The sequence below is a fragment of the Euleptes europaea genome, chromosome 2, assembly GCF_029931775.1.
Source record: "Euleptes europaea isolate rEulEur1 chromosome 2, rEulEur1.hap1, whole genome shotgun sequence".
In the NCBI taxonomy this organism is placed as follows: Eukaryota; Metazoa; Chordata; class Lepidosauria; order Squamata; family Sphaerodactylidae; genus Euleptes; species Euleptes europaea.
This window is the reverse complement of record NC_079313.1, coordinates 57,434,042-57,457,953: the sequence shown is the minus strand read 5'-3', so window position 1 is coordinate 57,457,953 and position 23,912 is coordinate 57,434,042. Positions and strand designations below refer to the sequence as shown.

Genomic DNA, 23,912 nt, shown 5'->3' with positions numbered 1-23,912 from the left:
CCTTGTAAGCAACACCTTTGCAACTATGCAAAGCAACACCTGACACCTGGGAGTTTGCAAACCATGGAAAGAGACAGAGGCAGCTAGCTATGCATAATGAGCAGGGGTGGAATTTCCCCTTTTGCATGGGACTCCAAATGCATTCTTTAAGTCACCATTTGAAAACCAGTTTTGAGCAAGCATCCAAATAGACCTAACCGCTCTTATGAATGAGGGAAAACCTGAATACACACAACTGAAACCCCCCCTCAAACCAGGGAGAGAGAGACTCGAGGGGGAACACACACCCCAGGCAGAACTGGCAAAAGCCCCCTTTGGCTTCCCCCCCACCCACAGAAACTGCTCCCTCCCCACACACACACAGACTCTGCTTTCCCCCCCCCCACACACACACACAGGAGAAAAATTATAGATTAAAGCCCCCAAAGGGGTCTTACTGTGGCTGTCTTCTGTTCCAGCAGGAGGGGCTGGGAGGAGGACTGGGTAATCCAAGACGTTTCCATTTAAGCACGGGACGTTTTGCTCTGGAGGAGATGCATACAGGATCCCATTCATCCCAATAGAGAAAAGGGGAAAGGGGAAAGCCCATATCTCGGGGGGCCCTGACCCAATGTTTACAAAACTTGGGTGGTCTCTTAAGAAGGCTTGTCTGAATCTCTGCTGAAAGTTTTGTATCTGTATCCCAAAAAATACGCTCCCTGCAGCCACAGAAAGGAGCGAATGTGCACAAGCACCCCCCCACACACACACACACACAAAGATTTCCCTCTCTCTCTCTCTCTCCCCGACCGGGACGCACATCAGCTGATTCCTCCAGTACTCAATCCTGACTGATTGGCCAGAAGAAGACCCAGCTTGGCCACCGATTGGCCGGGGGAGGAGAATGCTGCTTACTGACGGTTATGCTGCTTACTGACGGCCGAATTTGCCGGATTTATTCGTGAACTCCCGAACTCGCTGAATTCGGCCCCCTGATTGCCCTCCATTTTTGAGTTCGGTTCGTCCCGAACTAAAAACCACCGAATCAGGGGAAATTCGGCTGTTTTTCAGTTCGGGCCGAACCGAATCAACAGCCCTAATGTCTCCCACTTCTGTCAATCAAGACAAGAGACAATGCATAATTGATGCCATCAACCATATTTGATGCAGTCAACCAAGCCAGCATGGTGGTTAAGAGCAGTGGACTCTAATCTGGAGAACCAGGTTTGATTCTCCACTCTTCCACATCAGCGGTGGACTCTAATCTGGTGAACCAGGTTGGTTTCCCACTCCTACACATGAAGGGTGTCTGTTGTGGGGAGGGGAAGGGAAGGTGATTGTAAGCCGGTGTGATCGTTCCTTAAGTGGTAGAGAAAGTCTTCTTCTTTCCTACAAGCAGAACAAACAATTCCTTTACACCAAAGATTCTCTGAGATTTACTTGATTTTCCTCACAGTACCCATAAATAATGGGAATTGGATGGCCACCCTGGACCTCAAGTAAGTGAGCAGGGTCATGAAGCACAAGAGGTTCAAGGTAGAACATCTGAAGTTAGTAGCAGAGTCTCTCTAGCCTGAGGAATTTTTGCTATTCATAGACCCGATGGAAGCCTTTTTTCATGTCCCCAGATTCCTCAGGTTCTTTTGTGGAAAGGAGCATTTCCAAATTGGTCTTGTGTCACCAAGCTAACAGTTGTAGTACCAGACCTGAATAAAGAGGTTCACATCCTCCATTATCTGGACAACCTACTCCAGAGATCAGCATTGAAAACAAAAGTCCAGGACATGGAATTAACATGGTTTCGTGGCCAACAAGGAAACAGTTACTTGACTTCATGGTAGATTATTTTTCATGTAGAAGTAATAATAGATGCCACCACATGAACATTGTTTCTTCCAAAGATTGGGTGGGGGGAGACAAGATAATCATAGTGATATCAACTACAAGTGCAGGCAGATATTCCTGCCACAACTCTGAGGACTGATGATCGCATGCATAGATGCAATTTTACCAGTCTTTTAGATTTGGGAGTTTATTTGCTGTTACTTATTGTTCTTTGTTTTTATTGTAATGGAATTTTAAAATTCATTATAAGACACCTTGGAGAACTAGTTCTCCAACCCAGACAGAAAAAAAGATGCTATAGGCTGGCAAGAGCTCAATGACTGCCAGTCCCTTACCCTCACATCAGAGTGAATTAGGACATGATAGCAAAAGTCAGGAATGCATCAGTCCCTGTTATAGGCATTGTTCTCACACACTCCTTCTCCTGGATGTTTGAGCCAGTTGCTGCACCTATATCCATTATTGACAGAGAACTAGAGCTAACAGGATAAAGAAGTTTAAACATTGAGTTTGGAATATAGAACTTATTTCACATCCTTTTTTTCCCTTTTCAACTTGTGTTTCTTCTTGAAGAGATAAAGGATGTATGTACTATAACAGAAATTATACACTTGCTTTGAGATATCAGAAAGCAAGTAGGTAAGGCCAATTCCACTGCACTGGCTAAGTTTTTATTTTTTATTGTATATCATTCAATGGCAAAGTATTTTGAGCACTTTTCTAAGGTGCAGGTTATTATTACTGTGAGAAAACTGGCAGAAAGAAAGAATATATCCTTCCATTAGATCATCCTTCTTGATTATCTAGCTTCTCCGTTTTTGTAGGAAAAAGGCAAATTTTCACATCTAATCTTTGTATAAAGCCAAGCAATGGGTGGCAATTAGCTGTCTTCTTCCTGCTGGTCCCCATTACTCATTTGGGTACCTGCAATTATTGGTTTTCTGCTATAATACATATCTCCAAGACAGTAATGGGCAGTATCAGCAGCTGTATATAACCACTACATGGAGTCTCTGTGGCCATAATTGATCAGGAGGTGAACAGTAAGTTGGGAGTATGCGTGTTATTTGTCACCAGAAAATGTATAAAAGACTTTCTTTTGCTGGAGGCACACGAAGTTGGCCTTTGCAAAAATTCTCTTAGAATAATTATGAGATAAATGCCTTTCTCTAGGGAAGAGAATGAAGCTATTCCAGGAACCCTCTCCTATAGCCACCCCTTTCTCTATTCCAGGAACCCTCTCTTATAGCCACCACTCTCTCTTCTCTTGCCACCAATTCTGCTCAATGTTAAAGACCTGTTTAATTCTCCTAATAAAGGAACAAGCAGGGTTTAGGGAAGGCCTCTCTACCACAGGTCAAGTTATGATTTTAACACATTTAATAGATAAATACACATTGAACAGTGGTGCTCCTCTATATGCAGCTTTCATGGATTTGAAGGCTGCATTTGATTCCATCCCTAGGGCGGAACTTTGGGATTAGCTGAGTAGTTCCACGATCGATAGGAGACTTCTTTTTCTGATGAAACGTTGACACGCGGAAACAACAATCAGGATTAGATGTAATAAACAGGGTCATCTAACAAATGCTATTGCTGTTGAGAAAGGTGTGAAGCAGGGGTGTGTTTTGGCCCCCTATCTGTTTGCTCTGTATATAAATGATTTGATTGACAACCTCAGGGCAGTAGATACACACCCACCATCTATAGCAAATTACCCTATAGTGGCTCTTCTCTATGCTGATGATATGGTCCTGATATCAAGAACAGAGGTTGGCCTCAAACGTGCATTGAAACAGCTTGATCTTTACGGTGATCAAAATCAACTGGAGATCAAATATTGGAAAACTAAAGTTATGTTCTTCAGCAAGAAGCCCAAAATAAGTTCCTGGACCATAAAAGTGCATAGATTAGAACAAGCGCCAACCTTCAAATATCTTGGGGTAATGTTTTAGGATAAAGGAGCAAAAAGGATCCATCTCAAGTACAACGCTAATAAGAGTCATAAATCAGCGCTTGGCATTGCAAAGTTTGTTGCAACAAAAGGGGGACACTCCATCCCTGTTGATCTTAAGCTATACTTAGCCAAGATAATCCCGCAACTCTTGTATGGGGTCCTGTTGGGCCCTTCTTCCACAAGACTCTCAACTTTGGAAAAGATCCAGTCAAAATTTTTAAGATCTATCTTTCGAGTACCATCTAGTGCAGTGTTGGTGAACCTTTTAGAGACCGAGTGCCCAAACTGCAACCTAAAACCCACTTATTTATCGCAAAGTGCCAACACGGCAATTTAACCTGAATAGTGAGGTTTTAGTGTCCAACCACCACCTGGAGGTTGGCAGCCCTAATAGAGGAAGGGAAGGGGGAGGGATGGAGAAAGGAAGGAACTGGGAAAGGAAAGAGAATGAAGGAACTGGGGAAGGAGGGAAGGAAGGAAGGAAGGAAGGAAGGAAGGAAGGAAGGAAGGAAGGAAGGAAGGAAGGAAGAAAGAAAGAAAGAAAGAAAGAAAGAAAGAAAGAAAGAAAGAAAGAAAGAAAGAAAGAAAGAGAAGGAAGGCAGGAACTGGGAAAGGAAAGAGAAGGAAGGAACGGGAAGAAAGGATGAAAGGGAGGAAGGAAGGAAGAAGAGGGGGGAGAGGGGGAGGATGGCGGGAGATGGCAGGCCTTTCTCTGGCTGACTCCTGGCCCTCCGCGAGCGCCCTGAGAAGGAGGAGGCGGCGGGCGAAAACGGCAGGGGGAGAGGCGGCACTCCTCAGAACCTGAGGAGGACGACGATGGCGGCGGCAGCCTGGAGCTGGACTTTTGGAAGCCGCCTGAGGGGGACGAGGAGGAGGAAGGTGGCAAGGAGGAGGCCCGGCCTCGTTGCTGCTGGCCTCCCCGCCGCCTGTCAGCTGTTGCGGGTCAAGATGGGGGGAAGAGGAAGAAGCCAGCCGCGTGCGTGCGAGGCAGGAAGCGTTCAGCCCTGCTGACCCGCCGATGCACCCACGGGGGGGGGGGAGAAAGGTGCTGTGTTGGCGCTCTTCCCTGCCGCCCCCCTGCAGAAAAATAGTTACAACCTGCCCTTCGTAGTGCTTAGTCAGGGAGCGTTTGGCGAGGGGGGCTGGGGAGAGGGGGCTGGTGACTTTTTCACGACTCTCCCTGCTGGTCGGAGCTGCTCTGCCCGTCCCCCCCTCCTCCTCTTCCTTTGCGCGCCTCAGTGCCGGAGCCGCTGGCATGGAGTCACCTCCCACGCCGCCGGATTTACAATGGAGCGGCGCCGAGGTGAAGATGGGCTGGGCAGAGCCGGAAAGGCCTGCGGCTAGGAGGAACAGCTGAGCCACGGCCGCAGCTCAGGTGAGAGAGAGGGAGGGGCACAGACAACCCGGGAGGCCTTTTGGAGCCCACCCGCGCGTGCCGGCAGAGAGGGCTACGCATGCCGTAGTCGGCACGCATGCCATAGGTTCGCCAACACGGATCTAGTGTCTCTAATGCTACCCTTCAATTAGAATCAGGTATGGTTAAAATAGAGGCTAGGATAGTTTTAGGATCTATAAACACCTGGTTAAGACTATGTCATAATTCCTCTGATTTTACTTCCATAATTCTCAGTGACAGCTACTGTTCAGCCTAGTTTAAGGCTGTTCATCATAGGATATCCTTACTTGGGTTCTCATTTGAGTCCTTACAGATGATGCCAATTGAAAGGGCCAGGGTCATTGTTAAGCAAAGGCTCTATGATATAGAAAGGCAGAATGACATTGCATGTGTTCCAAAATATTGGGCTCAACAGACAACAAAATATGTAGCCGCCCCAGCATTATATCTTTCACTCTTAGAGGTCCCATCACACCGTAGGGCATATACAATGGCAAGATGTAATACTTTCCCCTCAGCCATAACAGAAGGCCGGTATAAAAAGGTACCATTGGAAGAACAGTTTTGTCCCTGTGGATCAGGGAGGATCAATTCGATGGACCATATCATATTGCACTGTAGGTTTTATGAAGCAAGTAGAATGAAGCTTATTTCTCCAATAATAAAGTGATGGCATGGAATTACCGATGCCGAAATAAGCCAGAAACTATTATTTGAGACAAACCCGGAGTTTATATTGAATTGTGCTAGATTTTTAGCTATAGCCCTTAAAATTTGCAAAGATAAAGTGGTGACCTAAATGAAGGGCTACCTAGTAAAGATAACTTTATTTAAGTGATTTGTTGGGCTTTATGTGTGTATTTTATATTTATAGTCAGCTTTAAATTTTATTGTGGGGTGTTTTATCCCATCCATTGCATTTGGATGGTGGGTTTGATATGCCTGTGTATTAGACTTTTTGCAACTTTGCTGGTTATGTACTGAATAAAGACTTGACTTGACCTGTTTAATTAGAGATGGGTGAGAAGTGGCAAGAATGAATGCTCTGTGTATCTGTTCCTCACTACCTATCTACATAGGATGTTATTGAAACTGTCAGGATACGGTTGCCACAATGAAGGAATTCTGGTAAATTCATATCAAAAGAAGATATTAAAGCAGTCTTGTGGGGGGGTTGTTGTTGTTGGGGGAGGGTTGGCAACGGCTCCTAGCCTTCAGCACATACATACATGACATTATGAATCTGGAAAACGTCAACTGCCTGACCCCCCCACCCAATTTATAAAATTGCTCACATAGTGGCCATTTTTACTTGTGCCAAGCAAGTGGATGTTATCAAGCATGCATTAAGCGGAGCTCTCTGGGAAGCACCTCATCCCTTAACTAATCTGTGGTGATTACCCTGCAGTTTTTCTTCCTGCCTGCTAAATTCATAAATATTCATCATGGTGAAATGATGAGTTGAATTCACTGGGTTGGTTCCCACAAACCATAAATGGAACAACAATAGCAAGTGCGTGAAGTAGAGTTCCCATGGTGCCAGCTTGTACAGCAGCTCCTTTGTTTCTACTTGTGCAATGGCTTGCACAAGCAGAATAATGATTTAGGATTTAGTATCATTTTCATTTTCTCTAGTGCAAGATGTAAACCAGTCCTTCTGTGAGTGGAGATGACTTCCTGAATGGGAAGAGCTCCTTTGGATCCAACCCATTATCTTTAACCTCTACATCAAAAACCTGTGGCACTTCTCAACACCTGATCTCATCTGCGTGCCTTAATTTCCCCCACTTTTTGCCTTCTGAAAAGAAAAATATTGCAATAATCATTCAATTAAAAGCCTTAAATTTAGCTAATTTTTATAACGGGTCACTGAATGTATATGTTAGTTGATAGGATTAGACACTTCCAGAATAATTGTGCTCATAAAACAAAGATGCCAATGCTTGGCAAATCCAGAAGGGTTCTGTTCCCCCCCACTTTGCTTACCACGATTAATACCTTAATGTATGAGTTGTTGGCCTGGCTATATTATATTTAAGGACTTTTCCTTATGTATGAAGGTGGACCCGGATCTGGCAAAGGGACCCAGTGCAAGAAATTAGCACAAAAATATGGATTCACTCACCTGTCCACAGAAGATCTCCTCTGGCATGAAATATCATCGTTGTCAGAAAGAAGTAAGACCATAAGAGACATAATGGAAAGTGGTGAAGTCGTACCAGGGGTAAGCTGCATTTTCAATGGAGAGATGGTCTCTTAGAGTATCTGTTTGTTAAAGAGAGCCAGGGTGGTGTAGTGGTTAAGAGCAGCAGACTCTAATCTGGAGAGCCAGGTTTAATTCCCCGCTCCTCCACATGAAGCTTGCTAGGTGACCTTGGGCTAGTCACAGTTCTCTCAGAACTCTCTCACCCCCACCTACCTCACAAGGTGCCTGATGTGGGGGAAGGGGGAAGGGAGGTTACTGTAAGCTGCTTTGAGACTCCTTAAAGACAGAGAAAAGAGGGGTATAAAAACCAACTCCTTCTAAAAAAAAATTAAAAGAAGCAGAGAAGATTTGGGGGTGGAGAAAAATCTCAGCTTTTTGAAAGCGTTTATCAAAGAGAAGCTGTCTTATCTCTACAACTTATTTCAGAAGAGCAGACTGTAGTAACCAATCATTCCTTTAAAGACCAGCAAAGCAGTATGTCACAATCTTAATGATATATATGTATGCATTTTGTTAATCTTTATGATACTTGTAATGTTTCCTACGGTGAGTCCTAGTCATTTTAAAACTCTGCCACAGGCAGCCCCCCACCCAGGTTTGTCACCTTCCCACTTGCCTATGGCTTCAGGGATACCCACAGCAAAATGTTCTAGGATAGAATTTGGCTTGATAATGACAACCTCTAAGCCTGAGACGTGAGGTAAACTTGACAGAGAGAAAAGGCAGCGTTTAAAAAGAGAACAAGAACAAAGTTTATTTGGAACAGACGGGAAGCACTGAGGTAATGATAACACAACATGGAGCAGAGGATTAGAGTTTATAAATGGTTCATATCAAGAAACTCCTTCCTGGCAGATTTGAATAAACGCTTTTTTCATAAATTACATGTTTCAAATAATCACAACAAACCCTGCTGCAATTCTGTAAAGAAATTTCATTCAGTTCCCAGATAGTATATGGGGATTTACTGAAAAATCTGTATTCCCCTAAACTGGTCCACCTCTCTCCTCACAGACTAAACCTCTCTAACCAACTGTTTTTCTCGAACTGACAATTCTCAACTGTCATTAACTAACATTAACTGTCTCTGTTTCTGAGCACTTGGCTGCTATTGCTTTGTTGAGGCTCACTGTTATTAGCTCCTATGTTGCGGGGCAATTTTTCTTCCTCAATCTTCCCAGTACTATACAGTTGTGGGTTTTTTTTGTTGTTGTTGTTGTTGTTACATATCAGTTATTTTAAAGGCTCTTCACATAGTCATTTTACAACAAGGGACCCTTGATCTGTAGCATCTTCAGCCTAATGGTTAATCCACCCTTGACTATACAGAGTAGATTATTTTAAAAGCCAATAGGTCTCTGGCTGGCCTAGCATGTGTCACAGTTTAGCATTTTCCCACCTGTACAAAGGTTTGGGATTAGAAGCAGCATCTGATAGTTTGGGGAGCAGTTTAATTATAATGATGGAAACAGTTGTTACTTGAACAGCTGTTCAGGGCAGGATGGTATGAAGGAATGGTGTCCAGCTCTTGTAATAAGGCAAGTTAACTTCCAAAATAGGCTCTGCACAACATAATTTATGTTCTTCAATTAAGGATATTGTTATGGAACTCCTGAAAGAAGCTATGGATGCCAATTTAGGAGTCACAAAGGGTTTCCTGATTGATGGTTATCCTCTGGAAGTGAAGCAAGGAGAAGAGTTTGAGAGACAGGTGAGTATTGTCATAATTAAGAATTCCATTTGCAACTCTTCCAGTGTTCACAGGAGACTTCGTGACTGTTTGTTTCCTGACAGGGCTTCTCTGCCTTTAACAGTTGCATAACTAGTAGAAGATCTATTAAATCATTTCTCAGCATGCAAGTGCCTTGATAGAAAAAGGTTTGCTTGCAGCATTTTTAAATATAGTTTAGTACTATGGATATTTTCTGAGCACAAAGGCACCCAAGGTGATACAGATACAAATAATGCATTTATTGAAAAGTAATGCACTACTGAATGGATGGTACTAATAATTTTAATAACAACAGCATGTGTTGGTCATTCGGTTGTTGAATACAGGAAATCTCCCAGAAAAAATTGACATCCCCAACTGACTGACAAACACAGATTTGGTGGTTATACTTCTGAATTACTAATTAAAACGTGCATGTTACATCTACTCCTTTTCCAAGGACATGCCAGTCAAGTGTCCACTTGGCCCAATAGTTTGATGTATTCCCTGAGCTACCACTGACTTGGAATTCTGGGTAGGAAACTGTTGCTTGGCTCCCTCCATACACAGTGTGAAAGTCAATACTTAGCATTTGCATAGCACTTTCAGTGTTACAAACATCTTGTGCATATCATTGTGCTGTAAACCTGGTAGGCCAGTCAGTAGTATCATCTCCATATTGTGTGCTTGGGGGTGCTAAAACTGAGAGAAAGGTTTGGTAAAACTTCTCAGTGAGTTTGTGGCAGAGGTGAGATTTGAACCAGGGATCTTTCAGATTACTGCTCATTCTATTAACTGAGTGGCTTCACCAGTTCATAGAAATGTTGATGGAGCAAACAGCAGCCATTTTGAACAATCAGTTGTGTATGGTTACCACCAAGTAATAGCTCTTATAGCTCCTTACTATTAACTTTCAATGTATCTACAAAACGTAAGAAGTCTGAAATGTGTTATGTGACCTCAGTTGAATACAACACTCAGGAACTTCAGTAAAATTAGGCTTAAATAAAAATAAAGAAATGCAATTCCCCGCTGAAAGTCAGAAAACCCAGGAAGGCAAATGGCTTAACTACTACAGGCTGAATGAACGGTGTCCAGAAAACATACTTTACAGACAAGCTTTATGGACAAAATCCAGTTGCATTGTTTGTTGTGCTTCTTGAGGGTGGATTTTAATATATTTCTTAAAATGTGTACACTGAATACATGTCAAAAATAAAAGATGTGTACAATAGGTGCCAGCAGGCAACCCATGAGTGCTTGTGGTGAATTATTATAAATATCCCATTTGAAAACAGCATAAACAGCAGGCCAATGTTCAATTTAGGGTTAAATCAAAGTGCTGGTTTCTTAGTTAAACAAATCCTGATCTGGCCTGTGCAATTTGCATGACACTGTGGATCAACTTTATGCCATAATGCACTGAAGTCCAGGGAAACTCTTAAGATATGAATCTCCAAACTAATACTATCTCTATGCAGGTATGGAGACACTTAGTAGAATTTAGTTTTAAATTAAAATTAATAAAGTAAACAGCATTGACAATTAGACTACTTTTATTTAGGTTTCTTCCTGTTGGTTTATGATGTCAAGGTGCCCTCAGACACCTACAGTTATAAGGAAATTCAGTCTCGGGGTATCAAAAACCTTTTCTGGACAGTGCTATGCTAGTGCCCTGGGTACATATTCTTACAGTAGACCATATTTTTATGCTTTATGGTATAGAACTAGATGATAACATAGACATAGGACTTCTTCCAGAATCTAGTGCCCCCCCCCTTTATCATTTTGTGAAAATCACTGCTAGGTTTTATGTCAATCTGCAATTTGTCCTGACCCTGCCAGCCACAGCCAATGCTGTGGAGTGGGGAAACTCACCATGTGATTGCATCTTGCAGTGAGCATTCACTGGATTTTACAAGGAAGAGTAGAATCACCAGTGCCACCGATACCTCATTCTGCCTGCCATTAAATCAATTCCACATAGTATGTTACCATACATGAACATACATGAAGCTGCCCTATACTGAATCAGACCCTTGGTCCATCAAAGTCAATATTGTCTACTCAGACCGGCAGCTACTGTCCAGGGTCTCAAGCAGAGTTCATGCAAATTCATGCAAATGATCATTACCTTGGATTAGAGTCCACAGTTTTATCAGTAACTATGCATTGGGAAAGTGAGGAAATCTACCTTTCAGTCCAGTGGTGGACACCAAAGCATAAACATTTTTAAGAGGCAAAATAATCTCTAACGATCTTGAATATATATTACAATTTAAAAATTGTATCTACTGAAACATCACCCCATCCCATGAGTGAAGTTAAATTTCATATTGACCTTTGGCACTGTCTATATCCGTGTTGGTGAACCTATGGCACGTATGCCGCAGCCGGCACACCGAGCCCTCTCTGTGGGCACGCGCGGACCCGTCGCGTCTGCCTAGGGCTGTGCCGTGGTGAGGGCACTGAGGGCGGTGCTCCTTCTCCCCAAGCCCATGCTTCCCAAGCCTGTGCTGGTGCCCTCCCTCTCCTTGCCCCCGGGGCAAGCCCCTCCCTCTCTCTGAGCTTTGTAAGTTTGAGAGCAACACATGCAGCACTCAGGTCATCTGTTAGTCTGTTTCTGGTGTCAGATTTGATATAATTCAAAGCTGAAAACACAAGCATAAGATGATCCAAACAAAGTAAGGAAAGCAATCCCAAGTGCTTTCATTGACTTACAATTATTTGGCAGAGAATTCCACACTTTAAGGATTTCATTTTCAGAACTAACTGTGCTGTCCTTTGTCATCCCTTCTATCTTCTCAAGTGTTTCACGCAGGTCCTAGAATTTATTTTTCTAGATAGGAGCTTTCTTGAAATTCTATTAGCTCCATTTCCAGATTTTCTAAATCTAACCAGTGTAGGCAGGAAAGATCAAGTTCTTCAAATTTGGCTTTATCTGGAGAAGTAAGAAAACACAGGGTTGTCGCCATCTTACGGAACTGTAAAAATCTATTACTAAAATTCACCTTTGCAGCTGCTACAATGCTAGAAAATTCCTTGTAGATTTCCTGATGGCTTGTAGGATTGTCTGCAAATGTTGTAGAATTTTCTAAATGCATTTTTAGATTTGGAAAATATTTCAGCTGCCCACTTTCAAGGTCTCTTTCAAAAACCTGCAGTTTTCTCTCAAATGTTTTGATATCACAAAACATCTTTTCTGCTGTTTTCCCTTGTAGTTGTTTGTTCAGTACATTGAAGTGTTGTGTAAAATCTGTAAAAAACATGAGGTTGGTAAGCCAGGCCATATCAGTGAGCTGTGGATATTCCTGCCCTTTTTCATTCATAAACAGCCTAATTTCATCCAAGCAGGCTACAAATCTCTCCAGGACTCGTCCTCTGCTCAGCCACCGGACATTATTGTACATAAGTAAACAATTATACTGTGCCCGAACCTCCTCAAGAAGTGCTTGAAACTGTCTACAATTCTGAGCCCGAGCCATGATGTAATTCACCATATTTGTGACATCTTTGAGGACATCGTCAATTTTTTTGCTGCTATCCCTGGCACAAAGAGCTTCTTGATGTATAATACAATTTCCCTTCAAGAAACTCTTTTCTTTCAGTTTCACCAAGTTCGGCAACACTTTTGTGGTTGGTGTCAAAGTGTCGTCTGACACTTGATGTGTGACACACAACTCTTTCATTACACAGAATACATAACGCTTTCCCATTGCGTTCAATCACTCCAAATGACTCTGTCCAAGCCTCTTGGAATGATCTTCCACTATCGGTTTTTGCTTTTTTTGCTGTACTCATTTTTGGGTGTTTAAGACTTGGAGTCTACAAAAAGACAATTTAAAAAAAAAAAAATGAAGCACCCAATACAAATCTATCCCTATACCAAAAATAGCAAACACTTATTGTGTGTGTGTGTGTTAAGTGCCGTCAAGTCGCTTCCGACTCATGGCGACCCTATGAATGAAAGTCCACCAAAATGTCCTATCTTTGACAGCCTTGCTCAGATCCTGCAAATTGAAGGCTGTAGCTTCCTTTATTGAGTCAATCCATCTCTTGTTGGGTCTTCCTCTTTTCCTGCTGCCCTCAACTTATTAGTTAACACTAAAGAAATGGATATTCCCTTCTTGGGGAATTTGCATAAATAAGATGAAGTGGAGGTGTTGCACACATTTCCCATACACAGGAGGTGTGCAGACCTCGATCATCCATACAAGCTCTCATTTTCCCATTAGCAGGAGCCCAGGTTGGTTCCTATGGTCAGCAGCCAATACAAAGTTCCCCCTGACAATCTCAGTACAATGAGTGCCATGTCTGTCTTGTCCTCTCATATAGCACACACACAGGCCATAGAGAGCTGAACCCTGCACACCATTCTCATTGAGGGAGTTACTGCACTTTGTATTCCCAGCGATGTATTAAGAGTTTGAAAATGTAAAAAAATCGTTTAAAAGGGTTTTTGGATACCACGGCTTATAAATGGTTGGAAGACGTCTTCACAGCTAAAGGGGCCAAGCAAAGTGCGAACAGTATTTTTTAATAACGTTTTCAAACTCTTAATACATCGCTGGGAATACAAGTGCGGTAACCCCCCCAAACTAATTTCTTAGTATACCAAGGGGGGTGATAAGAGTGTTCATCTATCTGCGGAAGGAATGTATAATGACTGAATAAAGAAGTTGTTAAGTTACTGAGACCCTGGGGTGCAGACTTGTTTGTGAGAGACCAGATACAGGATAGTAAGCATCAAAATGCTCTACTGAGTTTGTGCTCATGGTAAACAGCAGCAGCAGCAGCAAAGTGTGTCTTATCTCTCCCCCCCACCGTGCAGAAGTCTCCTTTAGCCTTAGGACATCTCCAGGCCTCACCCGGAAGTTGGCAGCCCTGGCCAGACCCTCCTATACAACACTGAAGGGCTAGCAGTATGAAGGGCAGGAACCCTGGCAGTCATTGGCCAAAGGGATGAAGCTGAATGCCCCGCCGACCGCTGCAGCCCACAGTGATAGATCCTCCTTCCCCGACGTGCGCATTATCAGCCCCTTCTCTGCTGATCTTGTTTTCATAGGCCATTTATGCACGGGAGGTTTTGCCTTGGATTTGCCGCTTTGTAGATGCACAGTTTCCCCATCTGAATTCTCAAAACTCTGCATGGGGGTTTATTTTTGAGTTTTGAGAATGCGGATCTGTGTGAGTTAAGTGGTGTGGCCAAAGAAAATGTGCATCTACAGAGCAACAAATCCAAGGCAAAAGCTCCCAAGCATAAATGGCCCATAGTTTCTCTGTCTGGAGGGGGACACATGTGTACCGCTGTTCTGGGAATGGCCCAGAGCCGCAGGGAAAGCGTCGGAGGGGGGGATCGCAACCATTGAGGCTTCTGTCCTTCGATTCAGCTTCCTCGGGGAAATTGGAAAGTTTCTGCCAACCCCCAGCAAGAGGGGTTGGGCCAATCTGAACCTTGTCTTGGAGCTTTTTTGGAAAGAGGAGAATGCACGTGGGTGCCTCTTCTCTCCCCCCTTTAAGTTCCTGGTTTTCTCCACAGCCTCACCCGTCCGAGGTGGAGACGGGCGGGGCAGAGCTGGAGAGGCAAGTGGGAGCCAACAAACAGCTGAGCTGCGGCCTTTTGGAGCCCCGGAAGCGCAGGACGGGAGGCTCAGGAGGGGGCGGACGTTGCTGCCGTGCTCCCGTCCCTCTCACGCAACCGCAGCAAGCCACTCCAAGGCAGACGTGATGGCTCTCACGTGTGCCCACAGAGAGGGCTCGACGTGCCAACTCGGGCACCCATGCCATAGGTTCGCCAACACGGGTATAGTAGTTTGCACAAAGCGGAGGAGCACCTGGGTTGGATTCCAAGGTTTCCTTCTGCTAAGGGTGCCAGAGGAAGCTTTTCACAGCAGAAAATATTGATCTTTGATTACAGCCTATTGCTTGGGTTTTCCTGTGCTTAGACCCACTGAAGTCATAGATACTGAGTCATCATCTTACAGAAAACCATATTGTCACCCTAAACAGAGAAAATCCAGGAAGGAAAGTGGGTACCTTAATTGAATTTGCTCCCTAAACGTGCTTCTAACTTAAATACTACTACAAAGCCCATACCCATATTCTGGAAGGAATCAATACTTATAAATTTTACTAATTTTCCTCTACATTATGATGCAACTAATTTTTAAAATGTTGCAAAGATTTAACAAGTTCTCAGCTTACACAATTACAGGCCATTCAGGAGACTGGAGTGGGGTGTAAATCAAAACAATGAAGCAATGGCAAAATAATGATGCAGAGCTCAACATGTCCAATTTTTGGTACTCTAGTGCCTCCTTGTGCATGCAATGAATTTAATTAACGTCTTCTGTGTAATGCTGCATTCTGTTTAATGAGGGATTGCCTTACGGCTGATTCAGAAGTTTAATGTTTGCAGGCAAGAGTCATTCCTGCATATGCAGTGCCAAGAAAAATAGTATGAATTAGTAGTGCTTGTATCTGACTTACCAACAGGTGTAATTCAGAGCCAGTTTCTACATTTGTCCTATAATAAATCTGTTAGCAAGTCACACCAATATTATACAATGGCCGTAACCCAAATATACAGGTAAATAAATTTATTAATGTATATTCTATTCTGCTTGTCTCCCCAACAGCAATCCAAAGTGACTTACAAAAATAGAAGTTTTCTATTTCATTGAGGACTTAGCTCTCTCTAACCAGATAGCACATTGCTAAGACAGAAGAGGGTGCATCAGCTTGCAGTTTTCTCTCAAGTATTAAGTATAAATGCAGCTTTGCTTGTAGAAAATTAAGCCACATAACTTTTAAATTTCATAAATGTCAAATATTGCAATTTTATATGCTAAGTTGTGAACGATGCATTTTATGTTATTAAAGCAGTAAAATTAGTTTAGGTTTGATAGGACAATAAGTATGGCATATATTTCAGTCTCCACCCAATTTCCGTTTTTCCCCCTGTAAAAGCCTAGGGAGGGACATTTCTGGAAATTTGACATTTCTTATTCTAGCAAGACCCAGGCTTTTATACCTGTAAACAGGAATGGAAACAGATCCTCAACCTAGGTGCTCTATTGCTGGTAAAGATGTTCCCAAATGTCCTTACTCTGCTGAAAGCCCAATGATCTCAGTAGGATTTAGGACACTTTTGATGTTGGTATGTGGCCAACGTATAGAAATGTTTTTGCAAAGGATCCATGCACACTAAATCATGTCTGAATCATCCCTCAAGTCTACAGTAAACTACTGCATCATACACACTCTGGGACCCGAATATAATAAGTAACCTTGATGCAATTTTGTGTGGCTTGCAGTTTTGCCTCTGATGCTAGAATAATACAGAACAGTAGCTCTAGAGATGATTCCATGTACAGGGAGATTCATATGGAAACAGGCTCTTGCAGTTATCCCAAACCTAGATCATTTGTGGCTTTACAGGCAGGAACCATTACCTTGAACTAAGCCCAGAAAGACACGTGATTTTTCAACATAGTGTAATTTGCTTCCTGCAGCTACTATCAGTCAAGAGCTAGACCAGGGGTGTCAAACATAAGGCCTGCGGGCTTGATCTGGCCCTTTGAGAGCTCTTATCCGACCTGCGAGCCAGCCAAGGCAGCCCCCCACACACACACACACTCGATATGGGCTGGCGCCAAACAAGTGACATGTCATATCCAGTCCTCGTAACAATTGAGTTTGACACCCCTGAGCTAGACAATATAGAAATGAGCCAGCATCTCTCTGAAATAAAAGGACCTTACATGAAAGTAAGGGTTGGGTATCAGATCCAGAAAAACACACACACCACACACAATGAATGGTGGGAGGGCCAATACTTATAGTAAAAATGAGTCCTGACGCTGCATGATGTAACTGACAAACAAAAGATTTGTCAGGGACAAAGATTCTAATTACTCTTCCAGTACTGTGTACAAAGGCTATGATGGGTATGAGGTCATGTCGGGATGTTTCAGAATACCTATACTGGCTTGATTAATGGCTGGTGATTACTTTAGTATCGATTTTCAAATGTATGTAGATGTCTGAAAAGTTTCCCAGGGAGGGTGGGAGTGAAGATGGCTGACAATCTCATCTGCATGCAGGATGAGGCAGGAGGGTATATGAGTTAGGCAAAAGGGCTAGCCAGAACTTTCTGAATAGCCTGATTGCTGATGGGATTAAAGGTTCTCCCTATCAGTGCCAGGTGTCTATTCGAGCGCTTCATTCAGTATGCAAGGGAGGCTGGTTACTCCCTATTGTTCTCAGCCTTTCATACCCTGAGGCCAGGGAAATGTAAACGACCTATCACTGCCTGAAAGCTTCTAAGGTTTTACACAGGTCACAAAGATGAAGTCCAGAGCCCTGGAATCTTGGTTCATCTTAGTGGAGCAGTGCCCTGTTTCTCATGATAGCCTTGGCCCTCTACACCTCAGTGGTGTACCAGGTTGCTGTGGCAGTTAGGGGGCCAACAGTGGTAGACCACTGACTTGTTCCGAGTGAACACTTGAACAGGGGACGGCAAGTCTTGGCAAAGGTTTTTTTGAATAGGAAATACCTAGACATTCCATGACTTTTCTTCATATCACTAAGCCAGGTTTGTCTAGGTGAACCACAACAAAGCACAGGAGAAGGGGGAACTGAAATAAGGAGGATACCTTCCGAATACCTAAGTCTTTATACAGGGGGTAACATTTCTTTATTAAGTTTAACATGGTCTTCCTTTATTTGAGAGTGTACTACACACTGCCACTCACCAATCCTAATGAAGCATTTATATATACCCATTGACACATTGTGGACTAAGAAAAGATACACCCAGGAGCATCCTCTGTGGAGTTCTTGTATTCAGAGAAAAGCACTCAAAGGGGAGAATCCTTAGGAATGGAACCTGATCTATGTTTCTCTTTCACTTGTTCAGATTGGAGAGCCATCCCTGGTGCTCTGCATGGACTGTTCCTCTAAGACAATGAGCAGTCGTCTTCTGAAACAAAGTCAAATCAACCAGTGCCTCGTGGACAATGCTGAAGTCATCATGAAGAGTACTGAAAATTACTACCAGTCAACTGAGCCTGTGATTGCATATTATGAAAACAAAATTCCAGTATTTAAGGTAAATTGTCCTGCCATGTTGGACTTCTGTTCTTTCATCCCATTAATGTAAAGGTAAACCAAATTGTCTATGAATACTTTGAGGAGGTATATTTGTGTCGTGTGTGTGTAAAGTGCCCTCATGTCGCAGCCAACTTATGGCGACCCCTTTTTGGGGTTTTCACGGCAGGAGACTAACAGAGGTGGTTTGCCAGTGCCTTCCTCTGCACAGCAACCTTGGTATTCCTTGGTGGTCTCCCGTCTACTAACCAGGGCTGACCGTAAAGTCCACTATATCAGAATGCAGACAAGAGTTCTTGCTTGAAGATGTTCACATATGTCTCCATCTGCACAAATACCAAGCAGAAATACCAAGGCATTTAGATTTGAAGGTGTGAAAAAATAGTAAGAATTAACTTTTTACTGTATGGAGAACATCCCAAATTAAAATTTGGCTCAAAATGACGAAGTGCCACATTTAACTATTTCTACAGAAGAATTTTTAGCCATGGTTCTACATTGTTGAATGGAAAACTGTTAGGTACCAGTAATAATCAGCAGCTTTGAATGGTAATGCAGAAAGTCATTAGCTTACAACTTGGCTTTAACCAGAACTCTTAATTTTGAATATTGTTCTTGATACAGCCCTGCATTTCAGAGGTCGCAAATGTGTTACAGCCCTACAGAAATCCAGCTATAAAAGGATGAAGCATAGCTGCTCCATGCATTTTTGTAGATGTTAGAACAAAATTGGTCCATGTTAGTTTTATAGCTATTAACAGGGTAAAAAAAAATATTGTCGAAGGCTTTCACGGTCAGAGTTCATTGCTTCTTGTAGGTTATCCGGGCTGTAACCGTGGTCTTGGTATTTTCTTTCCTGACGTTTCGCCAGCAGCTGTGGCAGGCATCTTCAGAGGAGTAACACTGAAGGATAAAGCTCATGGATAAAGCTATAAGAGACTTACTCAACTTTTAAGGCATAATTTGACACCTGCTAGTCAGAATAAGCAAGTAGCAGGCTTGTAATCCAACAAATGTATCTAGATGTCCCAGCAAATTGTACAATGGGGCTTTAACACAGCTTCTTACCTTGGTCGTATACTTGCCCTCTGTCCTCCCACCTGCTTGCTGCTCTTTCACACAGAGCTTGATTGAAGACTTCCTGATTTGATCAAAGTCCAGTTTGTCAACATCCAATGCCGGGACCTCAGTAAACTGGAGCTCACGTACTCCCCACAAATCTGGATTGTAAACTAGGAGTTTACTTATTTTGCGTCTGTGGTAAATAAACTGGGATTGACTGATAGTAAACTTGCATTTAGACATCACAGCAAATTGGACCAAATGCTTTTTTCAGTTACGCTTGGTGAACTAGAGAGCACGGGAAGAGAGGGGAGCATGCAAGCCTGGCCGAGGGAGGGTTAGAAGTACGAAAACAAACAAACAAACTGCACTAGTGCGGAGACATCTGAATGTAGCCAATGTGATGTGTGGATATGTTCCCAGGGATTTAACTTGTTGTCAAAACTCCATTTGAAACAAAAGATAGACAAGGATATTTCACCTCAGACTATGACTGTGGTTGAGAAAATAAGCCTCAGGAGAGTGCAGAGTGTTATGGGCCCAAGGAAGTTTGCTGAGTGACCTTGGGCAAGTCACACTCTCTCAGCCTAACCTACCCCACAGAGTTGTTGTGAAGGTAAAATGGAGGAAAGGAGAATGATGTAAGTTGCGTTGGGTCTCCATTGGGGAGAAAGATGGCATATAAAATAGTAAATTAAAAAATGCAATGAAAAGTAGCATGAAACCCTTGGCCAAATTACCCCGTGTACAAAGTTCTTCTGCACAGGCATGGGGAAGTTACCAATTGTGGTCTATAGCCCAGACACAGAACACTACAGTTACCTAATCCTCAGGAGCAGCTTTTGGAGAAGCATGGAGGAGGGGGCTGCAATGGAAAGGTAGCCAGAAAATCCCACTGTACTTGTGGTAGTTCTTTGTCTCCTGGCCCACTAGTGCAGCATAACATGAAACAATACATGCAATAATCTACATGGTTTTTGTGCTTTCCAAATATTCTGTTTAGGAAAAGTATATGTGAACAGCACAGACACTTAAATTCAGGATGAGCAAACCGACTTCTAGTTAACTGGACAAAAGAAATGGCAAAATCAGAAATGAAAGAAAGGATTCTACAATGTTTTATTCTTGAAAGGCTAAAATGATAGATTTTAAACTTTCAAAAATAAGCTTCCATTTTAGCATGTTTTAAAAGGATATCCTTTCCCCCACCAGATATTGGCCAAATATTGAATATACACAATAAACTTTATTCCATTTAACTAAATGTAGTGACCAATGGAAGAGGACATAAGCAATACCCACTTTGCAGACTATCCTCTGAATGAATGCATAAATATAAAAATCGAAGCCAAGAGATGTTTTTTTTTTTTTTAAAAAAAGCTATGGTATGATGCTTTGAAATCCTTAGGTCACATAATCAGAGCACTTCAAACAAGTAAATGGGAGGCAACTATGACTGGTTTATGTACAAGCTGCTCAGAAAACCAAAAGCATGAAAATCAAAGCATCCTCATATTGCAAGACCTTTTCAGTACATCAAAGGTGCAATATTTCATACTTCAAAGTATTAAGCAGGGAAAAGTGAAAAGGTTTCTGACCAATAAACCCTCTCATACAGACATGAGACAAAATCACCCCATAGTTTTCATCTTAATGTTTACAGAATCATCACTTAACTTGTTTTATGAAAAGTGGAGCCAGAAAAAAATCTAGAGAGAGAAAAATCTCACAGGGATTAAGAAAAAATGTCATGGAAGAACATCACTAGTCAGCAACTCTTAATGTGTAAACCATTTTCACAAAGCTGGGGAGGGACCGAAATAGGGATCTATATATCTACCCCATTACATATCTCCAGTCGTCAGAGAAGCGTATGGTAGACATAGTTTATATAGAGTCCACTTACTGACAACTGCCATATAGGCAGAATATGGCACCCTTTTTAATGAGCGGTATCCTGAATGCCGCCTTTTCTCCAGGCCTCAATGCTCCTAGTTGCCTAGTTGACTCCTGTTGCTTCTGCTTACCCATTAGGCTTGTGTCAGCATGCCAAATACATTTCTCACCCTGGAATTTTACAGATGTTGCAAGTGAGCACTTTCAGAATTGAAGTCAGTGCCCAGGACAAAGTTGCAGTCTGCACTTTTCCCACTGTATTTTTCTGCACATCTAGTGAGCCTGCAATTTGATTTCAGCCCTGAATCCAGTTACCTTAACATAGGAACCATACTGGCAGCCCACTCCTGAAAGGGGGGGCAGTTTCACAATGGTTGGGAGCAGCGCAGCCATGCTGCCTTCTCAAAGGCTTCTTGGCCACAGTGGAGGCAAAAAAAGAAGTTTCAAAAATAAAAAACAAGGGGGGAAATCCCCCATTGCCTTCAGCGGGGCTGCACCACCAAAAAAGATAGCCTCAGCATGAGGAGGTGTTCCCGGAGCGAAAAGGGTGAATAAGCTATCTAACAGCAGCTCCTCCCCCAGGAACGCCCCCCTCATGTGAGCTGAGCTTTCCCTTCTGGGAAAGCCATGCCGGCATGGCTGCACTGGGGGCGGGGGCTGGTGGTGCCCGGACGCCGGCATGATGCCACCTTATTCCGTAATAAGGTGGTGCCAGTGCGGGGTCACATCAGCTCCTAAAGAGCTTTCCCCCCCCCTCAGGAATGGGCTCATAACCTGGCAAATTATAGAAAGACTATACTAGATGATCAGAAAGCCCTCCCCTTTTTTGAAGTGTAAATTTCTAACTCTGAATATTTCTTTTTAATAGATAAATGCAGAAGGGACACCAGAAGAAGTTTTCCTTGAAGCATGTTCCTCAGTCAACATTTTTCTGAAGCAGGAAGAAACAGCATCATCTCTTTCACTCCACACACAGTAACTGCAGTTCTCTCTCACACACACACTCAACACAAGGGTCCTTGAAAAACACTGCTTGAAGCAATAGCTGCTAACTTGAAAGGTATCTGGAATTAGTGCATGTTGTAAACATTGAAAAAAATATTTAATTTGTACGGTACAGTAACTGCACACGTATCGTATGCTGATATGCAGTTTGCACTTCTCACAGGGTAAAAACAGCAGCTCTTATTGGTATGAATTGTGTCTTTGTTCTTCAGTATCACCAGACAATACTACCCAGCCAGCATCGAGCTCCTAAGTCTACTGCCCATCAGCAGAAATAACACTGCAGTGGTTTCTGCAAACAAATAATTCAATTTTGAGGCTCTTTAAGCTTGCTCTTTATTCATAGCGCTTGAAAAATAGTGTTTTCTTCCATTTTATCTCATTGGTGGAACATGCCTGCCATGACAGCATAGTCATTGACACAAAGCAGTGACAGTTCAACAATTCTCAGAAAAGCAACATAAATATGTTACAAATAGATTGACTGTGAAGAAATTAATAGCACATATGAAACCAGACCTGTTGCTATTGCCCTTTAAACTGTGTACAAACGTTCTACACATTTATGGTCAGGATGAGTCTTAATTTGAAATACTATATGGGATAGGAATAGTTGTTTGCTTGTTAAAAATTCAATCCCAAATATTGCTGGTGTCCCTAAACTATGGCAACACATGCTAATTATGGTCATATCTGAGTGTTTAAAAAACATGCTAAATATCTAACTGCCACACATTCTAAAGGGAGGAATGTAATCAATTTGTATGTTGGTTATTATATATTTGACAAGTAACATGACAATTGTAAATGTCAATTTTGCATCTTAAGAGGTTATTTCTCATTGCCTGATATTAAATATAAGTTAAAAGTGTGAAAGATATTGTTTAATTTGAATCATCTGTATTTAACAATCCACATTTCCATACTTTTTTGCACAAATGCTCATGAAAATCATTTTACTTGCATCAAGCCAACCAAAATATTGAGGGCTTATGTATACTGAGTATGCTCTGCATACAAAGAATATTGGTGTTCTTAGAAAGTGACCATTTTCCTCCTGGACCACCCACCATTGCGGCTTGCATGATTGATCTTTGTCAATGGTTGCATTAATCAATGAGCACATGAGGAAGATTTGTATTTTTCAGGGTACTTTTCTTGTAATGAAAATGTAATACAAATAAACGTATGTACTAATACAAAGGCTGGTAATTTTTACTCCATACTTTTAATATTGTCTTAAGCACAATAAAAGCATTAAGCTTTTCTGTTTTTGCAGCATGCTTGAAATTTGCACTGTAAGCAGCTCATTAGCTATCTACTGGAAAACACTGATATTATATCTTTCTGCATTTGTGAATGCTTCTGTGCTTCAGTTTCTGTGAAAGACTCCGTTTTTAAACTAATGAAATGTTCTGGAGACTGCAGTGTAGCTATATGAATAATCCAGACATGCTGAAGTGGTTTTAAACACATGAAGAGCTGTTCTAGTTTCTTCCCTAAAGTTTGGAGAAATGATCCCAAGATGGCCCAACACTTTCTAACAGTTTCATATCATTTAACATATATGAGATTTGGCAGGTATTTTTCAGGTAGCAACAAATCTGTAGACAGTTCCTATTAAAGCAATGTCAAACATTTATTAGGATAGTTGGAGCACACAATATTAAGCAGCCCATCTTCTCTAATATTGCTTGAGTGGGTCCATTGCTGGGCTGCTATAACTGTGAGTAGGAAAGGTGTG

General features: G+C 42.3%; 1 protein-coding gene across 1 annotated transcript in view; it reads left to right on the top strand.

Annotated features, from left to right (window-relative positions):
* The window catches only part of AK5 (adenylate kinase 5), a 127,381-nt gene extending 105,048 nt beyond the window's left edge, over positions 1 to 22,333 (top strand). The window contains exons 10-13 of the mRNA XM_056843991.1: positions 7,238 to 7,401; positions 8,978 to 9,094; positions 18,015 to 18,206; positions 22,032 to 22,333. Coding sequence (XP_056699969.1) covers positions 7,238 to 7,401; positions 8,978 to 9,094; positions 18,015 to 18,206; positions 22,032 to 22,142 — 584 coding nt within the window. The 3' untranslated portion in view covers positions 22,143 to 22,333. The remainder of the gene's footprint in view (positions 1 to 7,237; positions 7,402 to 8,977; positions 9,095 to 18,014; positions 18,207 to 22,031) is intronic.
* The last annotated feature ends 1,579 nt before the right edge of the window (positions 22,334 to 23,912 follow it).